This window comes from Centroberyx affinis, unplaced genomic scaffold (assembly GCF_046629955.1).
Source record: "Centroberyx affinis isolate AG114_WGS23_722 - 3 ecotype Tasmania unplaced genomic scaffold, CSIRO-AGI_Caff_v1 ptg001226l_1, whole genome shotgun sequence".
NCBI lineage: Eukaryota > Metazoa > Chordata > Actinopteri > Beryciformes > Berycidae > Centroberyx > Centroberyx affinis.
Window position 1 is genome coordinate 528,088 of NW_027279740.1, and position 17,917 is coordinate 546,004.

Here is a 17,917-nt window from a genome sequence, read left to right on the forward strand (position 1 = left end):
ATTGTTTTTTCCCCCCTCAAAACCTAACCTTAATTTAACCTCAATCAGTTTGAAACTGCTTACTATGATGTAGCCTATATTATGAATTTATTCCGTAAAGATTTATGTCAACCTAAAAAGGTGAACAAACTGAATGTAGGTGGGTTTACCCTCCACATATTCCTATATTCCTGATCATGACATTACAGATACCTGTCATTAAAAGGACTATGGCTTTTAAGACCTATGAAAAGCAGAGCGTCAGTAGCCTTTGTGGCTGAATCAAACGAGACGTCTAACCAAAGCCCGTGATATGACTACTAAATCATATGCGATCATTTGTCACAAAGGAGACTAGATGGGAACCAAATTGTAACGTGTGGTGTGTGTGTGTATGTGTGTGTGTATTCAATTCGGAGCAGAAGAAGCACCGCCCGCCCGGCATACGAGCGCCGCTGCTACGACCTCACTCGCGTGATTCCACAAACAGGCGTCACGCACATTATCCGGTTAATTTACATACATAACACCGCCCAGAGGGACGAACATGATAATCCACCATCGATTCAGAGCTGTCTGTGAAGCAGAGAGGAAAAACAGCTGAAAAAAAGTTTGGAGGAGAGAAGGCTTCTAAACCAAGCGAAGTGCTTCGAGAGACAAGAACAGCCGCTTGTTGGGCTCTTTGCCCCAGTTTTGGATTACGATATGGATGCTTTGAAATCCGCTGGAAGGGCAATTATTAGGAGCCCCAGTATCGCCAAACAGTCGTGGGGTGTGGGCAGACATAAAAGTAAGTATTCAGCTGTCCAGCACATTTACCAACAAGAAGGTACTAGCTGGTGCTAACTTGGCTAAACCAAGCTAGCACCGACAAAATAGCTAACGACGGTAGTAACGTTCCAACCGGCGATGCGTTACTTTATAACTCGTCTCTAGTAATGCTGGCTACGGTGTGGACAGACTGTCAGAGGAAACATACCTTTGATACTCCTACTACATTTTTAGTCAGCTTCGAAAAACAAAAGCACACCATTGGATCGTACAAGTAGCGTTAAACTCGGAAATGTTTGGTGTTTTGCTTTTGAACTTGACACTCAAACTGTCAGCAGCGCCACACACACACGGTAACTGGCTCATGTTGAGGCTCGCGCACAGAGCTACAGCTAACCTTAGTTCAGTGTACAAATTGTTTCGCTCTACATATCCAGTCGAGTTGAACGTTTTGTCACTGAGATGACCTGCAGACTCATGCAGGAGGGGTCTATACGATAAAAGTTTGAAGGTCCTCTGAAACCCCCTTGTCTGCCACGTCACTCTACTCTACTGAGATGGTTTGAAAATTACGAGCAGGCTCCAGAGATTAGTGAGGAACTAAAACACTGTGATCTGGACTTCTGAGCGACTGGAGAGAGAAGTAGGAAGAAGAAAAAGGCATGAAACGATGAGTGATCGTCTTCCTCTCTGTGCAAACCTAGCAACGCACTGTTGCTAGGCGATACATAATGTGAAACAAAAATGAATGGCTGTAGGAGGCGGAATAAACGAATTATTGTGGGGTCTTCTCTTCAAGGCTTACCGGGGTCTCCAGTTCAGTGGTGCCTATCTGAAATTAGGACATACATTATTTTAGAAGCCACCTTGGATTTTGCCTGGGATTTCCACAATTGGACTTGGTCTTTAATGCCTGGCTTCAGCTGCCTGTCTCAGACAGCTCTGCAATGTCCAATGTGTTCGTCCACCCAGGCGGCTGCACATGATCACACTATGCTAGCGGGGCTTTCACAGGCAGGCTTGGCTGCCTGGTTGCCTTTTATGTTTGGTTTCACAAAGGAGAATGCTCCCTGCTCCCATGCCTTTCTCCATTTTTCATAGACAATAGAACAGTTGGCAGCCAGCAAGATGCCACACGTGCCAGACTGTGCAATCAATGCTTTGTTTTGTTCCACTTTCCCTGGGGGTATGATGCACTATCAGCAGGCTCCTTCCACATTTGGCCAGGCAGTGGCCGCAGAGGGTGAATGACCAATCGCCAATGCTGGAAGCTGAGGCTGATGGTGAGCTTTGCCATGATTCCAGATTGAATCTGTGGCAAATTCACATCCTCCCTCTCTGTTGCTGTCACTCATGCTTGCTTGACACACACACACACACGTGCACGTGCATTCGTGCAGGGCCTGTGTTGGTCTAGACCAGCATTTCCTCTCACCCACATTGCTTATTCATTGGAGTATCCTATTTTGTTTAAGGTCAAATTACTTTTCAGCTTCCTCTTGTTTCGATCTGTTGATTTAATCACAGGCACTGCTTGGTTTCAGAAGGCACTGGTGAACTGCAGTGCCATCAGCTAGTGATAGAAAACAACTTGTTTCATCTTGTTGTACCAGGAAGCTAGCACACCTCTGCTGCAAGATGGACCAGTCTCTTTGTAGTTGGGTGATGCATGCAGCTGTCATTGTAATCTAGAGTAGACCACGGAATAAAAACTGTGGGAATTCCTTATACTGTTTCAGACTTAACTTATATTGCTTTGGCATTAGATTAATAAACACATTATTCCTAGTTTTAGGCTAATATAATCTTCAATTGATTGTGAGTAAGTTTTGCCATATGTCTCCAGTAACATTGTTTCTTTCTCTCTACCATGCGTGGGCTTGACCTTGTAAAAGCAGCCTATTTACTTCTTTGGCATCCATCAGCACTGCATTCCTTTTCGGCCACTGCCACAGTGTTTGATCCTAACAGGTTACGGTATTGATTCTGAGAATTGCCCAGCATCTCATTAATTATCAGTTCATGTCAACATTCAATGTGTAAAACCACAAGTGTCTGTTTCCTCTGTTTTCACAGCCTTGTGCCTCAACACAGAGTACAAAAGAATGTGTCACCTATGTCATTTCCTGCTGAGTTTAAACAGCTCCGTTGCTTTTTGGCAGCCTGCTGACAAAGGGTTTCTCTGCACTGCCCTCCCATTACATCCAAATGGCTCCCATTTTCAGAGGGAAAAATGGTATGTAACATCAACCCTCTTTTTAGGTCACAAAGACCCTATTTTTCTTTCTTCACCACACTGAGAGAGTGTGGGAGGCAGAAAATCCCTGTCTGCATCGTGGAGACTCAGTTCCCTCCCACGTTGCCGGTCAAGGCGCTCTTTTCTGCTCCTCAATGGGGCTGTCAACACAGGGGCAGCTAGATATCGGCTTGTCTGCTCAGTTGACCCATGCAGATGGGTAATGGGCAGTGAATGTGACCCTGAGCCATTTGGACTGTATCATATCTAACACCTAAATGTGTGAGCCAGCGCTGTTGATGCTGTCGCAAGGGGGGGTAGTAGGTCTAGCTGTTGACTGATTTGCATTTGCTACATTATTCAGATGGTGTCACTCATTGTCGTGACAGACCTTGGGGCTGGAGTTAAATAATACATCTGTAGCTCTTCAACCTAAATGCCATGATGAGGAATGTCAGGCCAGCAGGTCTTACTTTTTACAAGTGCCATCTTTTCTAGGGTAGCCATTTGCTCTGTATCTTTTCTGTGGCCCACACTGGCCACTTCCTCCTGCACCTCTGGCCCTGGTCTGGCCGGTGCTGTGTCCCCTGCACAAAGTCATCCAAAAGGGCCTGCCAGGCCGTAATGGAGATTGCTTCTTGCAGGATTCCTTTATGGGGTTGTAAAGTCCCCAGTGATTTATAGCCCTGTTAGATCGTCTGTATCTCTAGGCTGCTTCTGTGTATGGAGTCACGTTTGTGTGTGTGTGTGTGTGTGAGCGTGTGTGAGCGTGTGTTGACTGGACTGCACAGTCATGCTTTGTCACCATTTGTCTGAGAGGGAAGTTTTTAACCCAGAAGCAATAGTTGTTAGACTTATTCTCTTGTTTCTTGTCCTCATCTAACAATAGGAACAGTATGCGGCAGATAATGCGTTTAAATGCATAACTGTTATCAGTCTATCAGCGTTTGGCTTTGTCTGAGATTAAATCAAGAGTATGATGAATTTGTGAAGCAGGAACTGTGATCTGTTTGCATCTGTTAGCCACCATTCACTGTGTTATATTACATTCAGTTGTCTATGAATGAAAAAGGTACATCCACTCTCATTTGTCAGTGCAGGATCTTGGTCAGTTATTATTTCACAGTAAACATAGTTTTTTTCCCCAGCCACTAGCCCAAAAATATGTCTTTTAAATGAACATACATTTTTTTCGGCACAAAAAATTATAAAACATTGGCCCATTGTATATTAAAAAATCTGTCAGATTATGGTTTTACTCAAGGAAAAAAATGGAGCATCTGCTATTTGCCAAACAGACAATTTTTAAAGACTATGCCAGTCTGTATTGTCAGTGGGGAAGTCAGGGCAAGAAGCAGTGCTGTAACCTGTTCACTTTTGTGGCAAGACAATGATTAATGTAATTTCTTTCAGCCATATGGCTACACATATGGTCAGTGTGGTAGTTCACACTTCGCCAGTCTTATTGTCAGTAGGAGACCTTGTTGACTAAATGAACACCACCTGAGACTATTTACAGCAAGTTGAAGGCCTACAAATCCCAATTAAGTTAGAGTGTATTTATACAGACTCCTGGGCCAACTATCTCAACTGGGGAACTCTGCTATGTTATCCATCATCCCACCCCCCCACCCCGCAATCACCCGTCCTTCTCTTTTCTCTGTTCTGAAGGCTGACGATGAATCTGAGTAGGACGCGCACCGGAAGGTATGCATCATTACTCTACAGGGTATTTCTGGACGCCCACAGATTGACCCATCACTGCTGCCTGGCCCATAATGGTATTCTGTTGTCTAACCTGTCAGCCACGCTGTAAAGTTTGAGGGATCTCTTTTGGGTGTTTGGCAGGTAGACAGGAAGGAAAGTCAGGCTGCTGATTACGCAGGAATGCAAGTGAAGTTCTTTTGCTTAGCAGGAGATTCCTTCACTCTCCTCCCCCTCTCATCTGGTTTTCTGCTACTGCTTCTATGAGTAATGAGTGGATATTTCATTTGCTGTGTGGCAGGGAGAGGCTGTTCCATATACAAATGGTCACAGGATCCCCGCAACAGCCGATGTGTCCATCAGCGTGTGTCATGTCGAAATGGCCTTGAGCAAGACACCGAACCCCCACACGTTCACCCGTTGCAAGTGGCACTGGATAAGAGCATCATAAATGTCTGCAATGTCGTTTGAAATCACCATGTAGCCTACTTTTATAAAAGCCATCCTTATTTGTCAGCACCATTTTTAGTTTAATGGAAGCTAGCCCCTCCTGTTGAGTGTGGCTGTGCACAGAGTGCCAAGCAGATCGGTGTCATAACGCTGATTCTTGTCGAGAGTACATTCCGGCCTCAGCAGGTCGTTTGCTGTAATCCCTGACTGGCGTGACCACTCATTTCTCCTCCCTCTTCCGCTCCTCACTTTCCTTCTTTGAGTGGATTTGACCAATACTGAAAGACACGTGTCTCAATGTTAGGACTTAGACGCTGGCCGTAAGACTCTTATCCTCTGCAAATCCTGTCCTTCATCTAACTGGAATTGTTTTGGACGGTCACCAAATTAAACAGTGATAGCTACACTGTCATACAACGCTTCCTGGTGTATCTTGGGAAATGCTGCTATATGGATATAAGATTATCATAAGCCTGTTGGTCTTGAAGATACAGCCAGAGGAGCATCCGGGTATCCAAGGGCAGAGAAGGAGAAAGAGGACATTGACCGGTGGACATAAAAGAGCATCATTAACTGTTCATCTTACTTACTTTGTATTGACTGCTCCATTAATGGACTGGCCTGTAGTTATATCTTGCGGTCATTCATATCTAAACTACATGCTGTATGTGTGTATGTCTCTCAAAGAGACTTTGACCCGGGTTGCAGATAATATGTAAAACATTCCCTGTGCTCTTTCCACTGCAGCTGAAGTTGAGAGAGATGACAATAGTATCGGATCAGTCCTTGTTCCAGGCAGGGACAGGCACTGACAGCCACACCATATTTAGCGACACACTTTCTCTCTTTCACTTGCACCCCCTCTCTTCCTCCTTAACAATGCTCTCTCTCAGGCTTCCTCTCATGATGGCTGTGCTTCTTGTTGGGAAATGGTGATGGTGCTCGTCTCTGACCTGCACTGGAATCAACAGTGCTAACAGAAAAATTGGCCTAAATGCATAATGCGGTTACTTCAGACTAAAACATAGAAGATAGCCCGTAATAGCCAGTCTGCTATGTGTAGCAACAGAAATACAGGCCTCATCGTCTTGTGTTGTTGCTCTCGGCTTTCTGAGGCTATCTCTCAACAAGCATTGTGCCATGCCCCCAGGAATCCCTCTAGGTGTCTTCCCTCGTCTGAGTCCGCAGGTTCCTAAATGAGCCCAAAGTGTCCTGATTGGAATCTAATAATGCTGGAATTGGTCTTTTTTCCAGATGCCTTGTCGCTGTGAGATGAGAGAAGATGGATGGGTCAGCTGGGGCCTTAAATCTGCCTAGTTCCCCCTCTCGCCATCCAACAGCTACACAAACAAATGTTGCTTTGGTGATTGGTTGCATTCGGGCTATATCAGAGTAATTGCCTGCTATTGATCCTTTGGAATACGCTCTGTAGTCTTCACTGGCTGTTTGTGATTTGTCTTACCAGACTGTTGGTCTGCTGTTTGGACCCAAATATCTTGTCCATGACATGAAGCCATTTCCCTGATACCCATTTGTTTGGATTCTGAGACTTGCCATGACTGACACACACACATACACAAACAAAGCTTCCCACCTGGAGAGTATAGAGTGTCCATAGTTAAACATTAAGCCTCCAAGATGGCCAAGGCAAAATAAAAGACAACCATAGTACAGAGTCATTTCTAATGTCCCAGGCGCACATCTCCAGCCAAAGCATGAAATTCAGACCCTATCATTTGCCAGATTGTGGTGTCTTTTTCCCTGTGTGAGGCCCCAGTAGAGCTTTATTCTTTTCCGGTCTTGCTGGGGAAAAGGTATGCAGGTGGGCAGCAGTGTGTCCAGCCAGCTCGAAAACAATGCGTCATTCACAGCTTGGCATTCTGCTGGGGATCCGGAGGGCTCACATGAACGCACCGGGATTTTCTCCTCTCACTCTGTCATTCAGTGAACCCAACGCGACACCATGCGGGGAGCTCTCAGTGCTCGGAAGCTTTTTTCAGTCTCGACAAAGGGAAACTGTTGATGCAGCAGGCTCGACTCGCCGTGGAGTGGTGGGGCTTTGCCGATTGAGCTGAAAGTCTTTGTTTGTGTTTGTATGTAAACCAAGGTGGGCCACCTCCCTGCTAGCCCCCCCACACCTCATATAGTAATTCATGACAGGCATTGTTGAATAACTAACTGTTGTAACTGAGGATTTCAACACCGCACTGGCTTACTCACGTTGTCACAGCCTTGCTGACCTGATCTGGTATCGCTACTGGAATGATGTCAGAGAGAGAGTGAGAGAGGAGTTTCCCAGATACTGACACAACACTGAGTCTCACTGTTTGATGTAATGCAAGTGTATTGGTTAACCCTCATGTGTAAAGTAGTGGTCTGTTACGCGCTCACCTAAGTCATGTCACCTGATCTGCTTTGTCACTGTTGAACTGGTTTTGGGTTGAGAAGGCAGTGTCTCATCAACTGAGAGGAGAGTGCATTTCCAATCTTTTCTTCATCTTTTGTCTGTCCCCAACTGTTGGTCATTCATATCCTGTTTTTAGGAAAGTCTTTCATCCGTTGTCAAGCAGTGAATAACTATCGAGCTTCTTAACACCCACGGCTGGAAGCAAACTAGATAGAAGTGATAAAACGACTAAGCTGTCGGGACGGCACTGTGGTGATTTGTGTTTTTATTGCCTCTATCGCTGCATGCATATCTCCCTCACTCACCGGCTCCGGAGTATTAACTACATTATTCTGCCTGCACTCACAGCATAGCGGAGTGCTCATGCTGTTTCCACGGTGATTAAAGACTGTTGCACGTCCCTAATTGTCCATTAGATTGGTTGTGTGATGTCTCCCCTGACTGTGTGTGTGTGTGTGTGTGTGTGCGTGCACGTGAGCATCTGTGGTGTGAATTTTGCTTTTGACTCTGTCCCTTCTGTATTTGCATATTTTCCTGTTATTTGACTTTATTTCACTTTTACCCCCTTCCATACTTCTCTTTTATCTATCTACTTTTCATCTGTCTCGCTGTCTGTCTGTCTCTTTCCCACTCTCTCCCTCCCTCCCTCTTTCTTTCTCAAAGCAGAGGCCAGGCCAGGGAGAGCAGATCTTCTTTCCTCATTACTGTCACTGTCGCCTGCTGTTGACGGGGAGAATGATAGTGATCCTCTCTGACCCTCCCTGCCCAAATCTCCCGCCTCATTTCCTGTGTATTTGCTTTGACCAAACACCCGCCACCACAAACACCACCCTTCTCATTCTCTAACACTGCATAGGCCCAGCTCCCAAACCCCTTTGATTATAAATCCCGGGACCTCTGAGCTGTCTTGCCTTATCCAGATCTCTTGTTGCATCAAAAGGGCCCAACAGCCTCTGTATTTTTAGCTTCATTAAAACTTTATGAAAAGTCCCAGCTTATGCATGGACTCTAATTATTGGATTTTAGGAATAAACCCTTTCCAGTGAATTTCCTTCACCAGAGTGTTGTGTAACCACCAGAGGAGTCGGGTGACCCCAGCCTGGCCTGTACACCCACAGCTCTCTGGCAACAGAAAGGAGACACCACTGAGTATTTGTATGGACTCTTAGCCTCCATGCTGTCAGGATTGTCTGGAAACCTGCCTGTGGGTCTGTTGACCTCCGCAGCTCCAATGAGCAGCTTGAACTGCAGAAAGTGGCCATAGGTGGTGTACATACACAACAATTATTGGACTAGGCCCACTGTGATTCCTCATAACATGCCGGTCAATTGATCAATCACATGCTCTTTTGTTGTGTTGGGGCAAATATAACTACAACTGCAGTCTTTTGTTTTTAAAAGATTAATTGTTGGAATTTTGTCTTTACTGGATAGTTAGTAGAGACAGACAGGAAAGATTGTGAGAGAGAGAGAGGTGGGGTTGGGTGACATGCTACAAAGGTCCCAGGCCAGATTCAAACCCAGGACGTTGCAGTTAGCCTACATAGTATGTGTCCTAGCCAACTGAGCCACCGGTATGCCCTCTCTACAGGGAGGTCAACTACAGAACAGCGCCCCTGGAGCTGGTAGAGATTGAGTGTTTTGCTCAAGGGCACTTCAGCAGGGGGCAGATGCTTGCTGTGTAGCAGGGGCTTGTACTTGTTGAAGGATAGTTTCTCTACTACAACACCCTGCTGTCCTTCATGTTTGAAAAGAAAGTCATTTTGGAGAATGAACAACACCGAAAGGCTCTGAAATTCCAGACCACAGCTTTTTATAAACTTAATGTGTAAGTAAATGCATAATGAAATGCTTACACAGTCTAATTTAGGCTCGGATACATTCTTCTAAACCAATGAAGCAGATGCTTTATGGGTTTAATGCTCTGTTGCTATCCTACTCATTTAGTAGAATATTTGATCCAGAAGTCTGAAGATCCCATATTATAGGCCTTCTACTACTATGTTTGCATTTTACACTCTTTCTAATCAAATGACAGTGTGACTACGAGGACAGTAGCCATATAAGGACATTGCACAGACTTTTACTAGAGTTCAGATGAGGTGAACTGCTGAGGGAGGAGGTAGCTACATGCCTTTTCTTTTTGTTCCTCTCCTCTTCCTCTCTTGGCCGAGCCCTGTCAGTGCTGTGTTGAGACATGTCTGATTCAGGAGCAGAAAGAAGGGAACAAGTTGCCATCTCATCTCACTGGCGGGGTGGACTCTTCACTGGCTGTCTGATTACAGGCTTTGGTATATGCACAAACACACACACACAAGCATGCTGGGGGATTAGTCTGCCACCTCAGCAAACGGTTCAGTGAGTGTCTGCCAGTGGGTATTGGATGAAGGTTTACACAGGTATGGCATACAGCTAGAATGACGGTATGGTAATAACCCTAAATTAGTTTAGCTCAAAAAGTGAAATGTCTCTGAGCTTGGACTGGTTTAGGCTAGGTTTGTGATTTTAAACAGCTCTCTCCCAAAGCTATACAATGGAGCCATGTGGTCTAACTACTCATGTCATCATGAGGTGGGAAAATAACTTTTGTAGACCTTCCTTGCATATATTTTCTGGTTCAGAACTGCTAACAATATAAAATAAAACACATGGGGAAGAGTTAAAAAAAAAAAATCATTCATTGAATTCATTGTAATTTGAGCAACTCCAGAAAGTGTCTCTTAGATTGGAGTCAACTTCCTTAAAATGCGAATTGTGTTTAGGGTGGATTTTAGAGTGGACAGTCTTTTTGTTGGTATTTTATGATACTGATGCCCACTAATAGAGCAAACGGGGATTTCTCGCTTTCTATAGGCTATTTCTTATTTCTATATTCTGTTTGAGCACTATGAAATAACTGATTCTTTATTCAGAAAACACATCATCTTAAAGAGTCTCATCTGGGAGTTAATCCAAGGTTGACATCTGCAGGGTGGGATAAGTTCTTATTTTGAACCCCCCCCCTGCCCCAACCGTCATCTGTCTGTCAACAAAAAAATATTTGTTTTGTTTTCTGTTCACTGAGTCTTCCTCCATAATGCATATTTCCCCATCTAGCATGAACATCACTATCATAGTGTGATTGACTAGTGTAATGGTGTGTGTGTGTGTGTGTGTGTTTGGGCAGTGTGGAAGTGTGAGCTGGGCTAATCTCAATGGTGTCCCAGAGGATCAGGGGCGGAGGCACCTGGCCCTCCCAGGACTTGTAGAGCGGCGGCCAGACCAAGGCTGAATGAACACCTCTGGTTCATTATCCACTCCGTCCTTTCAAGATCACGGGCCAAACAAACCCTCGCGCTCCTCAAGCTCACTGATGATGTTGGCAGCAGCTGTGGCCCTCTACCAGCCACACAGCCCCCCCCCCCCCCCCAAATATCCCGTCCCCTTTCTCAGCAATGACCTGTGCTCCAGTGCCCGCTCTCTCCTGCTCATTTACGGGCAGCAGCAGCCAGGCATGCAGCACTCGCTGACCAGCCGGAGCTCCAGCGTAGCCAAGGAGCCTTTGAAGTTTGCTCTAATCACCACCGCTGCTGCAGAGAGCGATCGCGGGAGGGGGAGGTGGTGTGTTTGGGGTAGGGGGGGGGGCTGTGTGAATGTAAATGTGGCCAATATGGAAATGGATTATTATCCATACAAAGCAGCACTCTGGGTATATGCACCAGTCTAAAAATAGCTCTGGTTCATGAGTTGCTCCTTTGAACTGCCAATGTGGCAGTTTTTGAAGAAAGTTGTTGTTTCATTGCTCACTGAAATGGCTACAGTGAGGGAGTTATTTCCTTATTTTTCTGGTTTGTCATCTGTTTACTTCTATTTCTGGTAAGCTGACCTCTCTGCATCTCCCAGCCTCATCTTTCAGGAGCTTCCTCAGAATCTCTTAGGTGGGGGGATTCCTCCGACTCCTGGTCATCCCTAGAGAGTTGCTCCCAGCCAGCATTAGTATGGATGCACAGATGAAAGAGAGGGGCTAGCTTCTAATATCTGTGCTGGACCAACAACAGGCCTGCCGCTGCAGCTGTGTCTGGAGCGTGTGTGTGTATTGCGTGAATGACAGCTCTCCTAAGCCTTGGATCACACATAACAAGGTTTTCAAAGCATAGCGGACTGATTCTTGAACTTCAATAGAGCGCAGTTGTCAGGAATGCAGCCTTTGTAACACATGGCAGTGGGTGGAAGTGGCAGAAGGGTGGCAGTGTCGCTGGAAAGGACTGAGGTTCGCTATCACTTTTGCTTTTGCAAGCATGAGCGCGCATGTAAGGTTAGAAGTGACACTGTAGTCTAGGTTAAGTATACATTATCCCCATCATGTTTATGTCTGCAAACATCCTAAGTGGCTTTATCTCATAGTGGACGTTTATTGTCCACTTGGTAACTTGATTCAGGTCATGAATAGCATCTAGTGGTTTCTTGCTGCAGATTACATTACAGTAAGTGTGCTACTTAGCCAGGCACTAATGTAACTACAGGATCGGCACAGGAGGACAGTCTGATTTCTTTACCACACACAGGAGCTCAAAGACCTTGACCTCAGTACTGGGCGTTCCCTGCCAGACTCGCCCATCAGTTAAGTATGGGTTTAGTTAGGGCTGCATTTAGACCATTAAAACCCATTCTCCCACAACCACTCAGAGTTGGCTCGGTTGGGCTGGAGAAGAAAGGAATATGATAGGTTAGCCTCCACTGCCGCCTCTAAATGGCTACTTTATCTTATCCTCAACCCTATGAGTTCTCAAGCTAAATGATAGGGTTCTCACAAAGTGTTATGCATTCAAGGACCTTTGAAAATACTTCATGTACTGGGGAGATGATGGCCAAGGGTACACAGCAAGATAGGGGAATGATACTTTCTCTTAGGAATGCTGTTCTGCAGTCTCTGGCACAAGAACAGCTTCAACTGAACATTGTCAGATTTTTTTATTTTTTTTTACAGATTTCATGGAAGTCATGATGTTGCACTTTCCAAGTTCACTAACCTTGAGTAGCCGATTGCCTATGTGGGGTCTCACATGAGATAGGCTACTGCATAACCTCCCGACTGACATGCTAGCAAAGCAGACTAGCCTTGACAGCCCCCCTAGAACCACCAGCTTGCGTAACTCCCAGACCTTTAAGCGAAAATTCACCCTAAACCGAATTCATGTTCATTCCTATGACCTTAGACAGTTTAATCAATATTTTTGAACATGAACAACTTTCTCCAAAAGCTGGAAAAACAGTTACCCACTTAACCTGGAGCTGTTATATTGACAGTGAATTTCAAACTGTCTTTGCGGACTCCTAGACATTTTCTTTGAACTTTTACAGCAACATTTGCTTTCTGACTGATTTCATTTTAGTGTTAACAGGTATGAAACAGAAGATACAGTATATATCCCTATAAAATCACACTGATACAAGCCTATATCCCAAAATTTGGTTTCCCATTCGCTGTAAATGGAGCAGCTCTGGAGATTGTAACTTGATGAGATTATTAAGAGTATATTTGACAGAAACAAAGAGCTTTGGAGAATAAGCTTGTGAAGTTAAAATTGTATAAAAAAGCATGGGGCCCTAAAGAAAATTAAAGCACTTCGGCTATAAATGGGGAAAAAATATAAGCTTTTGTTGGAGCGCCCACATGGTATAAAATACAACCTGTCATAAACATGATACATGACGTGGTATAAAATATGAGAGAGGCCTGAACCATTCATTCAGTGAAGAATCATTCTCCTTGGCTTTACCCTACATTTGAAACTCAGAGCCATGAAACCATTGGAAAGCATGCGAGTGGAACCTCCTTGCCGTTTACAGTCGGCTGCACATCTCCCTAGACAAAAACATGGCCACCCTTACGACAGAATCCTCTTCAGATCACCCTGAGGTCAACAGGAATTGTCAGTGGGTGTCATGAAGACCACCCAGGAGGGAGGGGGTGACATCGGTGGCCATGTTTATTGGTCGGCCTTTTGAACAGACAAACAGCCCACTTCCCCCTCTCAGTATCACTCCACACAGTGACAAGTCTATAAACCTTTTATGAGCTTTAGGGAGAAGTTGGTGAATTTGTTCTGGGAGCAAGTGGCATCCTGGAGACGTAGTTCCACTTGTGATGATGTGAACTTCCACTCTGAAACGTATGAAAACTCTTCATCATTGCAGAATTTAGTATGGCTTGTGTGCATAAATTGAATAGCCTACAGCACTCAATGACATTGCGTTATTAGGAAGGCTGTCAATTCACACGTGGCTTTATGCTCTTCTTCTCTTGCGGCTCCATCGCTGCTGTGGTCTAGTCCTGTGACCAGGCACCCGGCTATCTTTATACTGATATGAAGAGATGGACATTGCCCTTGAGCTGCTCACCAAGCATTCTTCTGATAAAAGAAATCAAAACCACAGGCTCGGTGTTTCATTCTTGGAAAAAAAAAAAAAAGATTACAATATTAGATTCTGCCTGAATGTCATTGTCTCATAGACTAAAGGGAGATTATCTTTTATAAATGACTTCACAAGGAGTAGTCGGTGGAATTGCAAATGAGTTTTGAAGGGAAACAGTCGAGGGAGCAGTTTTATCTCTGCTGTTTTTAGTTGTGATTTGTTTGAGGTCAAAATCAAGAGCATAAGTTGAACCTGGCAGTTAGCTGAAAACAGGGAAAACATGGTTGATGCCCAAGGAGTGTAATCTTCAGAAAGATACAGGAGGAATGGGGGGTAGATGGAGGGAAAGGTTATGTTAAATATCTCTGTTTACACTTTACAGTACAGTTCACTGAACAGCAGATATTTGACCCTTGAAAGACAACAGAAAACAGCAGTCAAGGCTGTGAAGCAAATGCAGTAGCTAACAAAATCATTTCAGCATTTTGTCTCGTAGCAAAGTTCGTTTTGTATGTTCAGGTTCTCTATAAAATTCCAGACATAATTCACTTCCTTTTCTCAACTAAAATGCAGGAAAATGCACTCCTTAACAGCCACCCATAATGAGTACATGGTTTGGCTACATTCATATCTAATGTAGTTGAGTCTATCATCCGTGACGGTGGACTTTGAGAATGCTGTACTGCCAGGCTGCACTGACACTCGCCTGACAGGAGAAGCGCAGAGCCTGCCTTATATGCAGTGAGGTTGCTGGTGAGCAGAAATGTCACTGGTGCGTGTCTCCTCTCCGCAGAGCTTCCAGAGAACTGGACGGACACGAGGGAAACCCTTCTGGAGGGCATGGTGTTCCAGCTCAAATATCTGGGGGTCACGCTGGTCGAGCAGCCCAAAGGAGAGGAGCTGTCTGCAGCCGCTGTCAAGAGGATAGTGGCTACGGTGAGAAACAACACACACACACACACACAGACAGAAGCATGCATAAGCTCATGTGAATATACATACACGCACACACATACACTACCAGCCAAAAGTTTGGACACACCTGATTGAATGCACGTTTTTCATTATCAAAGCCATTTTGATCTAAAGGCTTATGCTTAAATGCTTGGAATTTATTTTGTAGACAAATATAAATAGTGAAATTGATGCCATGTATGAATTTCTTTCCAAAGCCTTTGCCTTTCCATTAAGGCAAAAGGCGGCTACTTTAAAGAATCTAAAATATGAGATACTTTTTTGGTCACTGCATAATTCCATTTGTGTTATTGCATATTTTTGATGTCTTTACTATTATTCGAAAATGTGGAAAATAGCAAAAATGAAGAAAAATGTGGTGTGTTCAAACTTTTGATTGGTAGTGTATATGGCTGCCCAGACACGCACCTACTGAATACTTCAATAGCTCAAACATAGAACACCCAAAACCTCTTGTCAAAACACGACTACTCAGAAAACCATTCCCAGGAAATGAGTTTCTCTCAAGTGGGCACATAATATCTTTTTCCATTTCAACACCTCCATCACTTGAGAATCATACAGTCATCCAGGTGTTTTCTCCTGTTGTGACCTGACTGGCACCTCGGTGAAAAGCGACTGGTCGGCTGCCTGCTTTTCCCTGAGGCCCAGGCTGGCATTTGGAGGAGGATACAATTAGTTTGGACACCGCTGCTCAGTATAAGGCTCGGCCAGCTTTATCATGCTGGAAAAGGCTTATTGTTATTGGATCTGGCAGCTCGGCAGATAATGAAGTTAGAGGCAGCAGAATGGTGGGACACAGGACACTGTGACAGTATGGAGAGAGAGGGAGAGACTCTGATTGGACCTAATCTGTTTAGCTGCCCTTGATGTCCGTCTGAAAAGGATGCGAGGCTGCTGAATGGGACATTTTTTAACCTGTCGCCTTGTATAATAGGTTGACTTGATGTAAAGTAATGCTTTACAAGGCCGTAATTACAGCCTGGAACAGATTCTTTAAGTGTAGATGTCTCTTAAGTTAAGTCACACACTTGTTTTCTCACATCTCACAAATTTTGTTTTCCTAAGTATCCTTTCATCAGATTGTGTTTGTGCGCGTTGGTGTTTTTGAGATTCAAACAAGCTGCTTGTTTTGAATGTCTCTCTCTGCTGGATGCTGTGCAGAGGCCTCTGCTGCTGCCTGGATCCACATGCATATTCTCTCAGTGTTCAGCATCAAGCCGACCGCGTGGCATTTTCCGGCTAGAAAGTTTCTGCCTGTCTACAAGGTTTAATCTTCTCCTTTGATTGGTAGGGGAAGTGGGCTGTTTTGACCTCTGGATTCGATGAACGCCTGATGGCAGGAAATTTGCTTCATAACTTGATTTCTTTCTTTTACTATATCCCTGTCATCAGTGGAGTTTGATTGGCTGGGCTGATTAAAAATTACTAGTCTTGAGTTGTAATTTACATAAATGTAATGCTGACACATTGATGGTATGAGCAGCTTGATTCAGTGGCTAGATTGATTGTCTTTTTAATCGCTCTCTCTCTCCCTCCTCTCTCTCTGCTGTCTGTCTCCCCCCTTTCTTTCTCCCTCTCCCTTCCCTTCCTTCCAGGCCAAAGCAAGTGGCAAAAAACTCCAGAAAGTCACGTTAACAGTCTCCCCGCGGGGAATCATCCTTTACGACAGTGCCTCCAACCAGCTGATAGAAAACATCTCCATATACAGGTCAGTCTTCCTCTCTCTGCCCCGCAGGTGATTGTTAATGCTCCTGACACATTCCGTGTCCCTAACTCAGTTGGGCGGCACCGGTTATGAAATGCTGCCCTCCTCGGTTTGTCCTTATCACCTGCAATAAAACAAAAGGTGTTATTCCCCCCATGTTCTCATCCATCACTGGAAGGCTGGAAGTGTGGGGAGGTGTGGTCCTCTCAGGCAACATAAAGTGTCTGTGTGTGTGTGAGAGAGAGAGTATCCACAGTCTATCAACAGTGTGTCTCATCATTCTCAACTCTCTGGAGAGCACTGCAGCAGCTGTATGTCTGAGCTTTCACCTCAGGTGTGATTACTGACACACACACCCACACACACCCACACCCTTCCTCTCTAGCCTACAGATCACACAGAACTACTTGCCTGCCACAGCTTGCGTGCTTAGAGCGCCCTAACCCCCATTAGCCCAGAGCTTATGAGTGGCTCAGCCAAGCTTGAATCACTTTTCTAAGATTCCACATTTATGAATCTACTTATCAAGGAGAGATGGGACCATCATTTCTTCCAGCATGAATAGGCCTACGTTGAATAATTTCTTCTAAAAGCTGGCAGATTGAGGACAAGATCTCGATGTTTGGCAGCCGGTTTTCCCATGTTATCCTAGAACAGTTTGAATGACGAGTTGTCTTCAGTGACCATGTTTCCATCGTTCCAGCTTCACCCTGGAATGCTGTGGATCATGAGGGATTTCTATTTTGGAGTCCCTCCTTTTTGACTTTAGTTTTTGACTCTTGACTTCGACATTATTCCATTCTGTTCACTTTTGCATTTGTTTTCATTGAACAAATATTGCCCGGCAAGGAAGCGAAGATTCACCAGGATGGAATGCATTTCTCTAGCATACAACTTCTGTCTATATTCCAACTCCCTTTTTACATCACTGGAATAGTTTTTCAAATTTAACTTCAGGGGCAAGGCAGAATAACAAACGTCACTTCATAGGCCGGGATCACACTTAATCCAAAATGCATTTATGTTGCTATAAACTGTGTGGATTTCTGCACAAGAATCCTATGACTCAAACATACTAAGCTCAAACTGAACAGACGTGGTTATGAATTATAGTATTGCAACATTAATTTTCGTTTACAACTTTGATTCACTGACAAAAGTTTACATCACAAACATTTCAGACATCTAATAAGCAAGTGGTAAAACAGCATTTGTTTTATTTTATGTCTACATAAGTAGAAAAAAATTCCAATGCATGTAACACCTTTATCACAACGCAGTGCGTCTGTAA

The 17,917-nt window shown here is 44.5% G+C and overlaps 1 protein-coding gene across 1 annotated transcript; it reads left to right on the forward strand.

Annotated features, from left to right (window-relative positions):
* Positions 1 to 528: 528 nt before the first annotated feature.
* Positions 529 to 16,629, forward strand: LOC139648561 (low density lipoprotein receptor adapter protein 1-B; the record flags this gene model as incomplete). The annotated part of the gene is made up of 3 exons (XM_071524734.1): positions 529 to 769; positions 14,737 to 14,879; positions 16,517 to 16,629. Coding segments are annotated over exons 1-3 (341 nt in total), but the record flags the coding sequence as incomplete, so codon positions are not given.
* Positions 16,630 to 17,917: the final 1,288 nt, after the last annotated feature.